This window comes from Paramisgurnus dabryanus, chromosome 6, assembly GCF_030506205.2.
Source record: "Paramisgurnus dabryanus chromosome 6, PD_genome_1.1, whole genome shotgun sequence".
NCBI classification, from domain to species: Eukaryota; Metazoa; Chordata; class Actinopteri; order Cypriniformes; family Cobitidae; genus Paramisgurnus; species Paramisgurnus dabryanus.
In genome coordinates this window covers 9,160,284-9,179,553 of record NC_133342.1, presented here as the reverse complement: position 1 = coordinate 9,179,553, position 19,270 = coordinate 9,160,284, and the positions used below count along the sequence as shown (strand labels likewise).

At 40.3% G+C, this 19,270-nt stretch overlaps 1 protein-coding gene across 1 annotated transcript; it reads left to right on the top strand.

The window, feature by feature from the left end:
• Positions 1–1,100: 1,100 nt before the first annotated feature.
• LOC135744106 (tripartite motif-containing protein 16-like) lies at positions 1,101–6,662 on the top strand. The gene is made up of 5 exons (XM_065262079.2): positions 1,101–2,187; positions 2,275–2,370; positions 2,580–2,813; positions 2,919–3,120; positions 5,439–6,662. The coding sequence occupies exons 1-5, from the start codon at positions 1,597–1,599 to the stop codon at positions 5,957–5,959; spliced, it is 1,644 nt and encodes a 547-aa protein (XP_065118151.1). The 5' UTR covers positions 1,101–1,596; the 3' UTR covers positions 5,960–6,662.
• The last annotated feature ends 12,608 nt before the right edge of the window (positions 6,663–19,270 follow it).

The window sequence follows — 19,270 nt, the reverse complement described above, 5'->3', positions numbered from 1 at the left end:
AATATTAAAGGCGGAGTGCACACTGTTTGAAAAACGCTTTGGAAAAGGAGACGGGCCGACTACCAAAACACACTTATAGCCAATCAGCAGTAAGGAGCGTGTCTATAACCGACATCCTTGCCGGGTTGCGTATGTGTGGGGCGGGTCTTTTAAAAGAAGGTCCAGATTCTATTGGGGTAGGGGCGTGTTTGTTTAGGTGATTTCAAATATCAACATTGGCTTTCAAACATTTTGCACTCCGCCTTTAACTGAGTTTGATATCAGTAATGGTAACATGAAGCATATCATTGATCAAGAAATGAAAAGGGGATTAATTAGAGACTAATAAAGATATGCTTTAAACACACATGAAATAATAATTTCATAAATGTGAATTGTAAGATATACTAAGGCAGTGGTGACCAACCCTGTTCCTGGAGATCAGAGTTCAGCTCCTTCCCCAATCAAACACACCTGAACCTTGCAATCAAACATTTCAGGGCTACCTAAAATTTAAAGTCAGGTGTTTTGAAGCTGGGTTGAAACTAAAATATGCAGGAGGGTAGATCTCCAAGAACAGGGTGTACTAAGGTAACAAAACACATGTGTTACCAGAAAGTGGTACATTACAGATACAAACATGCAATACGAGGATATATAATAATATATATAATTTAAACCAGCTTATTGTGATCTTATGCGATCTTTAGCTACAGACACATCTCTGTATCAATGCCTGCTCCGTCTCTGGCCATTGGGTCGTCACTTAAACTCTTAGATCTCAGGTTTCTCTGGAATTTCGTTTGAAGCTTGCTTGAAGTGTGAATTTTATTAGATTGTCGCCTAATTTATTATCTACAAGAGGACTCGGAAATAGATTGAGATCTTTAACGAATTCTTGTTAAATCTGTTTGTACAGTCTATCGCACAACAGCTTTTTCCAATTTAGACTCAATAGAGGACATACACGTGACATTACCTTCGGCAAAAGTAACTGCGGTTAATGGCAAAAGACAGACCGGCAGCATTTGAGTACGATGTGAAATCAGTGAGAACACTGTGAAAACGCGTCTAAGTTGGAAAAAGCTGTTGTGCGATAGACTGTACAAACAGATTTAACAGGAATTCAGAGCTATCGTTTTACAGATTGCCAAAAAACACCGAAAGGAGAAGTAAATATATTGTTCATGCCAAAGACCACTGACAACAGGTGGGTTGACAGGTTGCTAGGGTCACTAACAAGTGCAACTAAATGTAATTTTTGCTGATTATTGTCAGTTATACTGACATCGTCTAATGAGGAAAGGTGGGGTGACTGGCGGTTTGGCACACATCAAAGGGATTTGATCTGCTATCTGCTCTGTAAGGAATTATTTCACTCAGAAATGAAAAATCTGTCATTGTTTTCTTCCATTTATACTTGAAGGCAGAGCATTTTCATTCTGTTTTTCAAAATGTGACTTTCTGTATGAGACTGACATCTAGTGGACTTATTTATTACATGACTGTTTGCACACGTTTCATAAACACAACCAGGAAATGATTTGAGTTCAGAGAAACTGAAACTGTTGAGCTGTTGTGTGTTTCGTTTTTCTTTCTGTGTGAACATACAGTGAAATGGCAGAAGCCAGTATTTCAATGGCTCAGGATCAGTTCATCTGTTCAATCTGTCTGGATTTACTGAAGGATCCAGTGACCATTCCCTGTGGACACAGTTACTGTATGAGCTGTATTACAAACTACTGGAATCAAGATGATCAGAAGAGAAACTACAGCTGCCCTCAATGCAGACAGACCTTCAATACAAGACCTGATTTAAATAAAAGCACCATGCTGGCTGAAGTGGTGGAGATGCTGAAGAAGACAAAACTACAAGCTGCTCGTCCTGATCACAGTTATGCTGAAGCTGGAGATGTGAAGTGTGACGTCTGTACTGAGAGAAAACACAAAGCTGTCAAGTCCTGTCTGGTGTGTCTGAACTCTTACTGTCAAACTCATCTTGAACAACATGAGAATTTATTCAAAGGAAAGAGACACAAAGTGATAGACGTCACTGGACGACTTCAGCAGATGATCTGCCCTCAACATGAGAAACTTTTAGAGATTTACTGTAAAACTGATCAGCTCTGTATATGTTATCTGTGTATGGTGGATGAACACAATGAACATAAAACTGTATCAGCTGCAGCAGAGAGGACTGAGAAACAGGTAAGAGATGTGATAATGTAATCAGATCTGAGTTTAACTGGTAAAAAATCACTTTATCTATTTAATTATCATTTCCACATCCAACAGAAAGAACTGAAGGAGACGCAGAGAAAATATCATCAGAGAATCCAGGAGAGTCAGAAGAAGCTTCAGGAGCTGAGAGATGCTGTGGAGACTCATAAGGTGAGTTTTGATCAGAAGAACAACTGCTGTCTGATGTTTCAGATCTGTTTCAGACTCAGTTAAGACTCTCATCCAATCAGTCAGTGAGGAGTTCAGTGCTGGATGACTTTCACTGAAGTTCACTGTGTGTAACAGACTGTGTGATGTACCAGTAAGAGCTGAATGAATGCTGCTGATTCTAATGCTCCTCTCTCTGTGTGTCCTAACAGCGCTCTGCACAGACAGCAGTGGACGACACTGAGACGATCTTTACTCAACTGATCCGATCCATTGAGAGAAGACGATCTGAGGTGACACAGCTGATCAGAGATCAGGAAAAGACTGCAGTGAGTGAAGCTGAAGGACTCTTGAAGCGACTGGAGCAGGAGATTGATGATCTGAGGAGGAGAGACGCTGAGCTGGAGCAGCTTTCACACACAGATGATCACATCCATTTCATCCGGGTAACAGAGATCAGTGATCTTTAGGAAGTGAAGAGCATGTTTTACTCAGATGATATTTTCTATGAAATCTTTCAGTGTCATGAGTTTATGTTTGTGTTTGTGTAGAGTTTCCAGTCTCTCTCTGTTCCTCCTGGATCTACAGACTCACTCAGCATCACTGTCAGCTCTCTCATCTCTTTTGATGATGTAGGAAAATCTGTGTCTCATCTGAGAGAGAAACTGGAGGATTTCTGTAGAGAAGAGACAGAGAAGATATTTGATCAAAGTAAAGCACCTGAACCTGAGACCAGGGAGCAGTTCCTAAAATGTGAGTCTCAATAAACAACAAATAAACACACTGATGCTGATGAAGACATGAACAGTGATAATCTTCATTTCAGTCATTTTAAACTCGTCTATAATGATACTCATGAATCAAACTGAATGTGCAGAATAAACAGAAAATAAATAACTGTGCTCGCCCACAATGAAACATAACTGTGAGATCAAATAGCAGTTCATAAATCAAGTTTCTCAATTAATATTTAAATTTCATAAGCCATTACGTTTTTCTATAAACAAAAATGATCCACACTTAAATAAAATAACAAATTATATTTAAAGTGTACAACTACAGAACAGAGGGACTTTAACACTCTGGGGTCGACAGTGGCGCGGGCGCCGCAAACTCTTTATTTTTCAATCACTCCGCAAAGAGACTTAAATTACTCTGCTGATTTTTGACATACAGATATGATTTATACATCATTTCAAACGTTAAAGTGTCTAGTTTTTTTCTGTCCACTCCCAATAAAAACAGAATGTTGTGCTTTTCGCAAAATTAAGAAAATAAACATGATGCACGTTCTGTTCTCTCTCCCTCAGTGAAGTCCTTTCAGAAACGCGTCAGAAAAATAAACTGTAACTTAACGAATACTTGGTGTAGAAACAAAAGATAAATGTCTACATAATGCTTGGAATGTCTCCTTTTAAATGATATAAGTGAAATTGAAAACAGATATTGTCATTCGGTGTAAACTGTATGAGAAGGAGGAGAAGTACCGTATTTCGCCAGTTACCTCATTATCTGTAATGAGATCGGATCGCCACACCCCCGCGCCATTGAAGTGAATGAGCAGAAACATCCATATGCATGACTCGTGCCTCCTGCAGTCAATGGATATGCAATCCACAATCCAGTCTCTCCATTCCTTGTTGTTCCCTCCGATTGCACCAAACATGACATAAATCCTTATTTCCTTGCGTATGTGTGTCAGTATCTCCAGACGCGAGTGCTTTCTTTGTTCTTCCGTCAAACAGTTCACGCGATTGGAACACACATACACAAACACGCGAGTCAGGAAACTCGACGCGCTTTTTGGTATTATTATAAAATACGCGATTGCAAACAGTACAATCCTTATTTAGTTGCGTCTAAGCGCATATCTCCGCACAGCAAGTTTATTAAACACAGGATCACTCGCGTGTGCACACATTCACTGCTTTCATGATCAACACGTGAGGTAATGGCGGCGGTTGTAAACAAACATTGATACGTTTACCACGCGTGTCCCTTGTTGTGTTTCTACTATAATGATTACAAATACACAAATAAGAGTCCAGACAACGATAGGCAGTTGTTCTTTTGAGCTTTTTACTGCACAAAAGTAAACCTCTCGCTGGCCAACCAAACACTAACCCTGGGTTGAAGTGTGTTCATGTTAAGATGGCCAAACAGTATCTTTACCATGATTAAACTACTATGGTTTTTAAAAGGTAACTTATACTTGTGAAATTAATAGAAAATATTTCAATAGAAATATATATAAATATATATAATGTGTGTTTGTGTGTGTATTTACATTATATTGAAAAGTAAACCTTATCATGGTTTTACTACAGAGAAAGTTATTCCTGTTGAACATCCACACAAGGCTCATTAGTGGCTCATTATTCAACTCTTTTGTCTCTCAGCTGTCAATCACTGATTATTCAGGAGCTTTCCTGCCTCCATGCATACAGCCTTTCCCAAGCAAAAGTGTCTTAGAAATTGTAAATCAATATCATGCTTTATGTGATTGAGTAGGCCATATGATTTTCACATCATTTTGAAGAAAAAACTCTAGACTACTAGATCCAGTTTGGAAAGTCTTGGGAAAACATGTTTAGAATGAGTTTTGTGGAGTTATATCAGTGACTTAAAAATTTTGCTTTTTCAAAAACCACGCATAAACATTTTTCTCTCAAAAATACAAACATGTACATACATGTTGATTATATGATATTGTAGCCCAGTTTGTGATGAACACAGTGTTATGAGACTTTTGCCATTAATATGTTTTTAAGCAACTGAAAAAAGCACAAATGTCAGTGCATGTCAAAACTTCCCAAGGGCCCTAAAAACCCCTTAGACCCCAGAGGGTTAACAATGTTCACACATTCACAAACCTTTTACACACACATTATGATGAATATAACAGTAAAACAATCAGATTAGATTCTGTCTATACTGTAAATGATCTCTGTTCACTTCTTAACACATTGACAGTCCTCAGAAACTAAAATAAATAAGACTTGACGTTTTATTTTAATTATTGAAATGTATAATTTTACATTTAAATGATGTTTTTGATTTGTCTCCATCAGATTATCATCACTTCACTGCAGATCCAAACACAGCACATAAATATCTCCGTCTGTCTGAGGGGAACAAAGTGATTACTGACACTTACACAGTCCAGTATCCTGACCATTCAGACCGATTTGATGGTTATCCTCAGGTGTTGTGTAGTGAGAGTTTGTGTGGACGCTGTTACTGGGAGATTGAGTGGAGAGGTCGAGTGTTTATATCAGTGTCATATAAGAGCATCAGCAGGAAGGGAGGTAAAGAGTCTTTGTTTGGATTTAATGATCAGTCCTGGAGTTTGTGCTGCTGTGACTCCAGTTGTTCATTCTTTCACAATAACATTGAGACTAAACTCCCTGTAGTGTCCAGATCTTCTAGAATAGGAGTTTATGTGGATCACAGTTCAGGATCTCTGTCCTTCTACAGCGTCTCTGACACAATGACCCTCATCCACAGAGTCAAGACCACATTCACTAAACCTCTCTATCCTGGGTTTTATGTTGTTTATGGATCAGTGAAACTCTGTGATCTAACAATATAGATGATACAGAGAGTCTACAAATAATTTTGTCATATTAGATGTAACTGTTGTCATTCACTAATTTTTACATACTGTATTATAAATATGCATTTTGTTTTTATAATTTGTTTTGTAATTAATGTGTTTATGTTTTCAGTTATTTCCTCAAATGCACTTTAAGTAATGAGTTAAAATGTTAGTTAAGTAAAATGTGATGTATTGTAAATTGATTAAGTTCACTTTAAATGTAAGGCGCAAATGCGTCACGTTCGGCGGAAGTGACGATCTTTCTAGTTGCCGCGATGGACTGACGATGAGCGGACGTTTGTGATTGTCCGCGTGTATTGCACTTTAAAGTTTATTATATTGTAAAAAATCTACAAGAAGATCATGCAGCTTTAAGGACTATAAGACCTCTTTCGCAACCAAGCAGCAAACGAGGTATTTGTGACATATTCAATGTGTTTGTTAAGTTTATTATGAGAGAACTGTGTGATCATATGCTGATGTATTGATAAAATACTCATTTGCAGTTCTCACGGCGTGAACGCTACAAGTTTCAAGAATAAACACCCGTTTAAAGAACGACCTGTGTCTGTGGTGTTGTTGAAAGAGCTACATTAGAAGTCTGAACATGATGAATCAACAACAAAGAAATTACTAATTAGTAATTTTAAATAACTGATTAATGTTATATTTTAATAATTGTATTTTGTCCTGTTAAACAGAGGTAGCTGTACAGTAGTTATTCACAGTTAATATTATTCATCTACAGCCGTGTAGATTCTTTTATGTGTACAAACCACTATAAATAAAATGTTATACAATCTACTTAAATGTATGGGTCTGAATTTAAAATGAATCTCAATCCACTTTAATTTTGGCATTTAGTTTGACATTAGTTTAATCCCAAATATACAATGCTGAATATACAACTATGCATTTATACTAAACATTTCTTACAATATGTTTAAAGACCATCACTAAAGTTAATTAATGTCTGAATTGCACAAAAATGTCCCAGTACCATAAAATCATTAAAGGAGACATAACATGAAAATCTGACTTTTTCCATGTTTCACGAGTTCACACTTACATATAATTTATAGAGTAATTTTGAATGCGTGTTTGGCGTTGTGTCCAGGGGAGGGCTTCAAGCTCGGACTTGGCCCGAACCCAGAGTACCCCCCCCCCCCCCACACACACACACACACACACACACGTGTAAGTGGTTTTTAGGACTAGAAGTGTGGAGAAGGGGTGGTGGGGGGATGCTGCAAACTGTAAACAGATCGAGGTAAGACTGCTGAGTCAATAGGTGTGTTCGACATCAGCTATGGCTGGATGTAGCTGATCGGCGAGATTAGCCACGTGCAGGCGGGGAGGAGATGAATACGGAGACATGAAGTCGGACACGCTGTGGTTCCTGTAGTTTTCTGGGGTCCAAGTTTTTATCCATTTTATTTTGATGAAGATGGCACAATATAACATCGCGACTACATGAAAAGAGCTTTAACTGTTATAAAAATAAAAATACAGATTTGTGAGTATTTGTGGAACTGAGGGCGTGAAAACAAACATGAAACACACGTGATTGTTGTCATGTGGTGAATTTGACCAATCGTGAAACAGCTGTGTCGTCAGGGATGGGCAGTATTTTTAATACATGTATTTCAAATACCTATTTGAAATACAAAATAGTATTTTGTATTTTAAAGCCTTTGAAAAAAATGAAATGTAATTTGTATTTAAATACAGTACATTTAAGATGAGTATTTTTGTATTTTTAAAATACTCAAAATACTTTGAGCCAGTCAACCAGTCAGGGTGCTGTTTTCATGCATCAACTAGTTCAGACCAGACACCAGAGTTCAGGTAAGCAAATATATCTGTGCAGCTTTTAGTGGGCAATAATTAAAATGTTGGAGTGGGAATAAAAGCAAGGGCGATTGAATTATTGGGTGTGATGTGATTTGTGTTATTATAACTTTTGCGAAAGGAAATTCAAATTCACACTTGCACATTGGCAGGCAGTTGCACGTTGCAGTTACACGACTGAGACAGAGTGTGGAACGCTGACAAATAGGCCTACACTTTTGACTTAAAGGAAAACCACCATTTTTCAATATTTAACTATGTTTTTACCTCAATTTAGACGAATTAATACATAACTATCTATTTTCAATGCATGGAGAAAGAGCACATAGTTTGCAGCATTTCTACTTTACAGTAGTGATGATGTTACTGCGCCAGAGGTCGAAGTGCTGCAAACTAACTGCTCTTCCGCCATACAATATAGTTCTCATTTTTTATTCACTTAAAAATCACGTTTTATTTTCTGCCACCATACTTACTCGTGTAACTACTCATGTAACGGTCTTTGAATAGGGAAAACATGAAAGTGTTTGGTGGCTTCTAAATTCTTCCCTGTTTAGATTCTAACGAATAAATGGGACTAGGCTAAATGCTAACACATTCATGACACGCTGTGCAAAGATGAAGTGCACATGTTGAAAAAAGACGGCATGTATTCATTCATCTAAGTTGAGGTAAGAACATAAAATATTGAAAAACTCTGGTGTTTTCCTTTAAAGGCCCTTTCACACATGACACGGCAAGTGGTGGAATCAGCACACAGTTGCTGATTTCTTTTTAGCTTTGTGCAGTTGAAGGTTTATACTTGTTTATACTTTTTCAATTCGCACGGCTCTACTCTACGGTGTGAACCTGCTGAACCTGAAGGCTCCTCAGTAAACCTACAAGACTTTTATGCTTGACGTGCTCTCCGTTGTATAATTCTGTGAAATGACAGAGGGCGACTCGTGAGTAATTGTTCTCAAAACCATCAAAAAGCAGCGATGAGAGAAAGTTGTTTGCCGAATAATTTTTCAAACACTCGTCTCGTGAGAAGTAAATACGTGGATTTCTTCACATATAAACTGTTTAGGTTGTGGGTTGACACATGAAAAAGTTTTTACTTGAATGGGTGTTCATAAGGCTGACATGACACATTCATAATCATGACATGATGCGTGTCATGAATATGAAGAAGATTTTATGGACGTTTATGTCATTAAGTGTTATTTGTTCAATTATGTCATTTTTATTGCAAAGATGTCTTTGTCTTTGTCATGACAACTTGACATTAAAGCTAGGTAGTTTCTTAAGTTTGCTAATTATTGTTTATGATTTATAACAAGTTGTGTTGTATTGGTTTATGTCGAGTTGTCATAACAAAGACATCTCAAACAATGTCATCTTCACATGAAAAATTACATAATTGAGTAAATGACACTTAATGGCAGTTGTCATAAATGTGCATAAAATCTTCGTGTCATGTTATGATTATGAAGGTGTCATGTCATTCTTATGCACACCGCTTCAAGTAAAGTGTTACCAAGTTTTTTTCTAGTTTTTTATTTCCTACAGGGCAGGGGAAAGCAAGAGGTACGTAAAATAAATTGAAAGTTTCTAAGCAGTTGCACACATCTAAATGCTTTTTGGCATTCAGAAATAGACCCAGATAGATTTCAGCCTAATAGGGATACTTGTACTGAATCAATATTACATGTATTTTGTGTATTTTCAAAATACAAAATACTGTATTTGTATTTAAATACATTTTTCCTCACAGTATTTTGTATTTACATACATTTTTCGACACAGTATTTTGTATTTGTATTTGAAATACATTTCCATGTATTTATGCCCATCTCTGTGTGTCGTCATTACAGCCCGTGCAGCTCCTCTTTGCGAGCTGTGCTGGCTGACTCCGGCGGCTGATCTCGAATCGCTCTCGTGGTTCTTTAAAACCATAAGTCACAGTCACGTGTCTGCAGCGCCAGCTTAAGTCTGATAAAATTACTAACCAGAATGCACTGCTTCAAATCAGCCACCGATCGGTCTGCGCAGCGCCGCATGAAGTCGAACACACCTTATATGTAGCCTCTCATGGTTGATTGCTGAGTGTTTCCACCTGTGTATAATTATCTGAACATGCTCCTCCCAAACTTTCATTTAAATGCTATAATTGGGTCCCCAGTAAGGATGCACTGAATTTTGTCAACCAAAATTATTTTGCTGAAAATAGCAAAAAAACTAATTTACAGTGTTCCACCAAAAATGTAAAAAGGCTAAATAAATTTTACCGAAATTTTACCGGTGCTTGGGGCACCAGCTAAAGAATTTCACTTTAACAATAAGAACGATCTAAATATATCATTCAACAAATAAGAAAATCTGTAAATTAGGAGTTTGTCATCTAATTTATCTGAAGAATTTTGTGAGATTCTGACCAGCTTATATCTCTTAATCTCTCCCTCTCTCTTTCTCTCTCTCTAATATGCTGTTATACTCCATATAACTCAATGTACAAGCCAGAAATTAAGCTCTGTTTTTTGCACAGGCCTACTAAAGGGTAAATGGTGCCACATGATATTCAACAGTAAAAATGACTAATTTTACCTCTTAGGAAAAGGAAGAACCGTCAACAATCAAGAATGTATGATAATAAGGTGTCATGGTTCTGCAATCACAAAATGTTGTTACAATTGAAGTCAATAGGACAAAAAAGCCACAAACAACTAATTAGGGAGAAAAAAAAAAAAATCTGATGCTGCACAAAAACTAAAAATGCATCAAAGCCATTGTTTTTACCAATCTTTGACAAGCCCAAAATCATTCCATTTGCTGAAATACAGAGAAGTTGTGGCCAAATTAAGACATGAAAAATGGCCTTCACAACCTACAAGGGATAATTGATATATTTCAATTATACTGTAATGTTGAATTTCTATCATTAGTGTTTTGAAAAAGCTATTTCATAGAGACATCCAACAAATTGATTTTGGAATATTTTTAACCAAAGAAAGTGATGGACTGCGGCTTTAAAGTTATATTGTTTTATACAACAGTTCTTTCTGGTTCTCGAATCTGATTGGCTAAGAGCTATACGATATTGTGCTGATAACGGCACTGTAACCGCTTCACCTTTCGTATCATTCCGCCACCTAGTGAATGGAGGTCCTAAGCAGGCTCATCTCTGAATGGAAAAACACAGACGCGCTGTTTGAATCACTCTCCGTGTGTCTCATTAGTTCACTAGCTCATAAATCAGTCTGTGAATCCCCAATTGGAAGTTATTATTCCGTCAAAGATCAGCGCTCTTGTATGTTACGTTAAAGTTAATGGGAGAAATGTCTTGTCACATCGTGTGGACAATTAACACTTGGAAAGAGGAATATAAACACTCGTTTTTTTCCGGAGCTATATCTTTTATCAGAACGTGAAAACACTGTGGAACTGCAGGTAAGCCCCGCAGCTTTTAAATGTGATCATTTACTTTATCGTGACGTGACTATTAAAACATGTTATGAGATATCGCCACTGGTATATTTATAAGCAGCATGCAAAAACATCTCTCTGACACTTATAAAAAAACATTTTGTATAGTACTGACAAGAACAAAATTAATAATAATAATCGAGTGCTCGTATCGCGTTAAGAATACATGAGAAAGCAATAGTAACGTTACACAAGTATAGTTTTATTAACTTTTACCTCGCGCCAAAACAATAACAACACAAAAGACAGTAAATATGAATAAAGAAAACAAGTAATAGTTTGATCATGACAACAAATACTGCTGATTTGATCTCATTTTGACGATCATAAACAAACAAGGCCAACATGAGAGCCAGGGAATCCCTTTCAGAGATGTAGCCCAGAGAGGGCGGTGGTCAGCGGGGCGAGTGAACACTGACGTCCGCTCATGCTTTGGTTCTCATTCGTACCGAATCTCACTAAGCAAACGTTCAAACAGGCGCTATCTTTACTAATCGACTGTAGATTTAAATATAATACAGATACATTCTCGACTGAACTAATCTTAAAACTACACTTTGTGACCAAGAAACGGTAATATAAAGTAACGGCTTTTCCGTCCATTGAGTTGTTATGAGCTTCAAAGCAGCCGAAAGTGTTACCTGTCATTCTGGCCGCCCTCAAATCCGTGGCGGAAGAAGTAGTTCTCAAACAAAGAGGCTTTTAAAATAACTCCGTTGTTGTTTTCTAGTTTTCGTTTTTCAAACGTGTGCCGTCGAACTGTTGTATAAAAGCAATATCGCTCTCGGAGTCGTGTGCGGCCTCGTGCCTCTGGCCTAATCACAGCCGTGATAATATAGAGCTATATCACACTCCTACTCGAGGGATATTGCTTAAACATAAACCAGAAACAAACATAAACAAATATAACACATATAACACAGAATTTTTGTTTGTTTTTGGTGCCACCCCAAGATTTAGCTGTGTCCTCCTCTGGCCACCCCATTAAAATTTGATTTTGCCGCCACTGTGACAAACACGCTTATATTAAACAAGAACTAAAACGTTTATTAACAATAAACTGTTTGCTAGACCGCTTTGTTGAGCCCTTTTTCCTCTGTCATCTCCTGTCAATCTCGCCTCTCTCTCACTATCTCCTTTGATCGTGTTTGACCGTGCACACAGGCGCTGCTCAACATACAGTGCTATACAGGGTATCTGCACAAATTTTTAACAGCAAATTTAATGACTTTTAAGACCTTTTTAAGTCCTCTAAAATAAAAATGTAAGACTTGTTCAGCGCGACACGACACAGAATTGTGTGTTGAAGCATAGCACGGCACAGCTCGCCTGAGCCACACTCAAGACACATCACAGGAAAAACAACAACTGTTATACTAAGTGCTAATTCGCCTAACAATTCTGACATGGTTGACTGTGTATGTAAAAATCTGCCTTTAAGGTACTTCAGTTAATTTCTAAATTCTTAGCATTTTCAAAAAGACATGGAGGAAAGCCCAGAACATTACAAAATAGGGGTGTGACGGATCACAAAACTCATGGTTCAGATCACATTACGGTTTTTGAGGCACAGATCTGAGCATTTTTCAGATCAGCAAAAAAGGGGTGGGAAAATTATTAGAAAACAAATTAAGAAATTACAAACATTTATAAAAAAGAACAAAGTTGCACATTAGGTAAAGTCTTTGTATAAATTAAATATGATTATTTTTAAGAGCTACAGAAGGGATTTTCTCTTTGTCTTTTGATTAACATTAATGACACAGACTTAAATTGAGTTATATTTTATTTTAACACAACTTAATTATATTTTTACATATTATCTGTTTTGTTGTCGGACATGTATATCAGGGCTCTCAAGTTTTACCAAAAGTTTGGAGTGAGATGTCAGGAGAGGGGTAATGTTTAATTTTACCTTATGTTTAGTAAACAAACTGTTAATGGGCCCCATTGAATTTCATATTATACTTTATCCTACTATGGAAGTGAATGGGGCTCATTAAAGGTTTGATTACAAACATTCCTCAAAATATCTTCCTTTGTGTTTTTTAGAACAAAAAATGTTTGTAAAAACGTGAGAGTGAGAAAATTATGACAGTATTGTTATTTTTGGTTGAACTATCCCTTTAAAGTGCCCTATTTTCACAAAATAGTTTTGTACATAATACAAAGTTTCTACTTTAGTACTTAAGATAATCTTAAAAACATCTAAGTGTCATTAGCAGTGTTATTTTGAGATTACATTAATATGAACTGAAATGCATTTAACATATCTCGTATTACAAAAATGTATACCACTTGAAGTTAACGTGTACTCATCTTTCATACAAAGATGGGTTCAAATTTATTTCAAGTGGTACCTAAATACATTTTTAAATTACATTTTAGCATATTTCATATTAATGTACTAAAGAACAAAAAAGTAGGCTATATTAAGTACAACATTAGTAAATGAAAATAGAGCACTTTATGTAGATTATGGAATTGTACTCTTTTAACTTGAGCTTACTGTACACATACAATATTGCAGAACATTTAATGATGAAAGGGCAATAAAAATGAAATGCATCTCTATTACATTTTATATATTTCAGGAAGCCTCTAGTACTTTTCTTAATTTCAGGTAACTAAAGCTTCTGATTGCAAAGCTGTTGGAGTTTTTGACTGAATTAATAATAATTTAGCACGAATTTGGCTTTACTCCCCAATATTAGCTTTCATTGTCTTTGATCAAAAGTGTAGCGAAGGCTGACCTGAGTGTAGGGGGCTAGTTGCGTATGAATATAACAGTGTACCAGGGTGTCGGTCAGAACACAACAGAGAGAGAGATAAATCAACTTGAGCCTTTTATTCGGCACACCAGAGAACATATATCAGAGGGGAGAGCCAACATTCAATATGTAAGAGGTAGCACACAGCAAAACTCTGAATGAGAGCACAACTTAAAGAAGAGCAGAGCAGGCGTTGATGTGAGTAATGATAATGGTTGCAGTGGTCCTTTAACAGGGCAGTGCACAGGCTGAGGGATGCTCCTTTAATAGAGGTAAGTCAGAGCTGTATTCATGGGCTTTGTTGCATGGCATGGAATAATGGAGATGAATGAGTGGCTGTATTTGAGAGTTTTGCCAGATTAATGCAGGTGGAGATGTGAGATGTGTTTTCCCTGTAAAACATAACCACAGGATTCCCAGAGTAACACTACTGCACTTAGACATTCATTACATTAAGAATTACAGCTACAGCTTCTCCCCTCATATTATAACAATAGCATATAAACAGACGTGTCTCAGATGACACATTTACATCATTATCAGTATTTATACATCATATGTAATGTAACTGATATTAGTTAGCATGAACACATTGATGAACATTAATATAAAGTGAGTCAAATACAGCTTAATATGACTGTTTAGCTAATAGCACGTGAGCACTATTAATAACGGACATTTAACGTGAAAACATATACACATCGAACTGTACTCACTCTGATCACACGCACATGAGCACACAGCATCACAATCTGGTGCTTGTCTCAACAGCAACCCGATTCATGTGTCCAGAATGCTTAACACAGCGAGACAAACGTGCATTGATGTGCAGCACCGTTTAGAACTAGCGCTCTTCTGCCGGTGCGCCGTATGAGCGATTATTGTTATCACAATAAAAGTCCTCTTCCGTCTGAGTCTTTTGCACAGCCGCCCCCAAATTGCTTGCAATTTGTTCCTGCAAAGACTCACTCCTAATCTGAAGAGGGTTTGGCACCATGATTGTCATCATTGTCATCAGGGATCACAGGAAGCGTGATAAGTCTAGCCACTGGACGAGTGTAGATCTTATCCTTGACTTGCACGTCCGCAGACCTCACATGACCATCTGCACTTTGATGCACTTTAACCACTCTGCCAACGGGCCAGAGAGCCCTGGGAAACTGGGGGTCCATCAGCAACACAACTGAATCCACTGTAAGATCCAAAGGGGTGTCATGCCACTTCCCTCTTTTCTGCAAGGATGGTAAGTAATCCCGAATGAATCTTGACCAGAAATGATCGGCCATAACTTGACAGTGCCTCCACCTCCGCTTACTTAGTTTCTCACTCTTCTGATACACCACAGGTGGCAGTGATCCATCAAGCCGCCCCATCAGAAGAACATTTGGGGTTACTGCATCCAAGTCAGCCACATCAGATGAGGTGTAACCTAACGGTTTGGCATTTAAGATGGCCTCAACCTCCAGTAGAGTCGTATGAAGCACCTCTTCAGAGATGGATTGAGCTCCTATAACGGTATTCAAAGCGGACTTTACAGACTTGATCTCTCTCTCCCACGTCCCCCCGAAGTGAGGAGCTGCAGGGGGGTTGAAGCGAAAGTCAATCTTCTGTGCAGCTAGAATTCGTTGGATATCTGAGGACATGCTTTTAAAGGACTCATAGAGCTCCCTTTCGCCAGCTCGAAAGTTTGTCCCCTGGTCTGAATAAAGCTCTGCTGGATTTCCTCTGCGTACAACAAACCGTCTGAGGCTCATTAAGAATGAATCCACATCCATACTGTGTAGGATATCCAGGTGCACTGCATCTCTTTTCCGAACGCCGTCCCAACTTGACATGGAAAGGTCCGAAGCAATCGACACCCGTAGAGAAGAACGGGGGCTTATGTAGTCGTAGACGGGCCGCAGGTAGGTCGGACATCTTAGGGACACTCGGCTTGGACTTCCATCTTCGGCACTCCTCACATTGATGTTGCACTTTCCGAATGGCCTCTCTGCCACGAAGAACCCAAAAGGTACGGCGCAACTCTGCGAATACTCGCTCGGAGCCCGGATGACAGAGACGGGAATCATAATCCTGTATAAGGAGCTTTGTAGCTGAGTGAGAGGGGTCCAGCACAATGGGATGCTTGAAAGAAGGATCTAACTCCTCAGCACGTCTGAGTCTTCCTCCTACCCGTATAATGTCCTCGTCAGGATCTAGCTCTGGTGAGAGGCTAAGTATACGGCTACTCCTGAGCAGTGCCTTGCCTGCCTTTAGGTGATGCATCTCCTCTGGGAAACACTCAGACTGGACTTTCCTGAAGATCATCATCTCTGCTTCCTTGTAGTCGGCTGCAGTCAAGGGCTCCTGATTTGCCGCCCCATGAGACTGCTGAGCCAAGGACTTCACCATGTCCTGCCATGTCAGATAGGAGCGCACTGGTAAGGTCTCTGGTCGATCTGCACGGTTCATCACCCCGCAAGTTGTCACCTTCTTATACTCCGACAGATCCTGGGTGGTTTCACTGCACGGCCAGGATGGCCATTTATCGGGTTCCTTGAGAAGGAAAGTTGGCCCTTGGCTCCAACGATTAGGCATAGCCAGCTCTGCTAAGGTCTTCCCTCGGGTGACATCATCAGCTGGGTTCTGCGCTGAGTCTACGTAACGCCACTCACTCTGCTCTGTAAGCTCCTGGATCTCCGCTATACGAGTGCCAACGAAGACCTTAAAGCGGCATGACTCTGATTTCAACCAAGTAAGCACCGTTGTGGAGTCACTCCAGAGAATCGTCCGATCTGTCTTGATGTTCAGTTCCTTCTCGATTATCTGTGCAAGCTGAGCAGCTGACAAGGCGCCACAGACTTCGAGGCGGGGGATTGAGCATTGCCGTCTGGGGGCCACCCTTGATCTTGCTGCTAAGAACCCTAGGTAGACTCGTCCCTCTCCATCTTCAGTTCTCAGATAAGACACAGCCCCATAAGCCTTTTCGGAGGCGTCACTGAAGACATGGATTTGTCTAGAGACCACGCTCTGTTCTGTATGAGCTGGAGCATATGGACGTGGTAGGGTGATGCGTGACAGCAGAGGTAACTCGGACTCCCATTCCATCCACGCTTTCTGCAAATCTGGGGGAATAATTGGGTCATCCCAATCTCGCGGTCCATCCCACATGCTCTGGACAATCAGCTTAGCACGAGTTGTAAAGGGCGAGATGAACCCAAGCGGATCGTATTGCCGGGCCAGCACCTTATAGACGTTTCTCATGGTTAACGATCCATAGTCCAAGGGCCGGCTCTTGTAGCCTAAGGTGTCTGTTTCCCAGTGCCAGCTGAGTCCAAGGGTTGGTTCCGCCATGCCAGACTCATTGTGTGACAGCCACCTCTCCATCCCGTCAGACCTTGCTTCTCCAGGTAGGTGCTTCAGGACGTCGGGAACATTGCAGGCCCATTGGCGGATCTCGAATCCTCCTGCAGCCAAGACTTCCCTGATCTGATCCACCAGCTCTTTAGCCTCTTCTGCTGTGGGCACACTCTGAAGACAGTTGTCCACGTAGAAACACTGCTCCACCGAATTCCTGACCCTTTCGTCTGGTCCACCATGTTCTCTTGCATGCTTCTGGAGAGCAAAGATGGCGCAACAAGGTGAACATGCAGTGCCGAAAAGCAGAACCTGCCACTCAAAGATGTCTGGGGGCTCGTTTCGCTTCATGTCCCTCCAGAGGAATCTAAGGAGTGAGCAGTCTTCTGGGAGGAGCCGAACTTGGTGGAACATACTGCGAATATCTCCACTGACTGCCACCGCATGCTCCCTGAAGCGCAGCAGGACTCCAAGCAGAGATGGTCCTAGAGTGGGTCCCGGAAGAAGAGCATCATTCAGGCTTCGTCCCTGGAACTGGTACGAACAGTTGAAGACCAGACGACTTTTCTCATTATGACTCACTAGGTGGTGGGGTATGTACCACGATTCCTCTGTGAGTGGGGATTCCTGTGGATCCACCTTTCTGACGGCTCCCGTCTCCACCAGCTTGTGGATTGCCTCACAGTACCCTCTAGCCTGTTGGGGGTTCTTTTCCAGCCGCCTTTCCAGACTTCTAAGACTTGATAGGACGGCCTCTTTAGGTGCTCTGAGGGAGGGATATTCCCGTTTCCTCAGCAGTGGGGTTGCGTACCTGAGAACACCTGCAACATTTACTCACCTCGTCTTATTCTCAAGGATCTCCACTGCTTCCCTATCTTGCCTTGAACGTACAACCACTTTGCTGTTTTGGTAGGGCAGCACGTCCATCTTCCAAAGCCTTTCTACATTCTGTGCCAGCTCTGTCTGAGGGGAGATACTGGTGAAAAGACACTGTCTGGTACTCGTTGTACACTGCATGAGATGAGCAGGTCCTTGTAGGGTCCATCCCAGCCTTGTGTGAACAGCTGCTGGTCCTCCTGGTGGGCCAAGTATCACCGGCTCAATTGGTGTTAGGAGATGGGGGTGATCCGCACCTATAAGTATAAGTGGCTTTACATGCTCTAAGGGCTCGAGGGGAATATCCGCCAGATGCTTGTACCCTTTCTTCAGTCGAGCAATGGGGTAGGTGTGATCTGCCAGAGCCAAGCATGGGGAGGTAAAGGCGTCTGCAATACGAAAGGTCTTCTTAGGACTGAAAGAGGTGGAGATACTGAATGAGACAGAGGATCCCTTCAGAGTTTGAACCTCATGTCTGATTGTGCGGAGAGCCAGGTCCTCAGGCTTTCTTTGTAGGCCTAGTTTGTGAGCAGCCTCGGCGAGGAGCATTGTTCGCTCGGAGCCGTCGTCCAGAACAGCGTATGTGTCTAGTGTCTTGTCTCTGTTGCGCAGAAGTACCCTGACGACTTTCAGCAGAACACGTGAATGCACCGATGGTCTGTCCAGGTAGAGTATGTCTGTTCCAGAGCTTACCAGGCAGCTCTCTGTCTTCGGTGGTTCTACCCTGGGACGCATGTTGGCATCGTGCAGTATCCTTAGCTGCCTCTCCTGACACAAGTCGCAGAGCCTCTTGAGGTCACACTGGGCTGCCTGATGGGCTTGCCCACATTTCCAGCATCTCTTGACTCTTATCCACTCTCTGATTTCCTCTCTGCTAAGTTTCTGAATTTCAGGGCACTTATTCAGGAAGTGGTCGTTGTTCTCACAATAAGGGCAATACGGGTTCGCCTTGCCTTTCTTTGTTGGTTTAAATGAGCTGTGACTCTCTTGCTTCCCCGTCTGACCA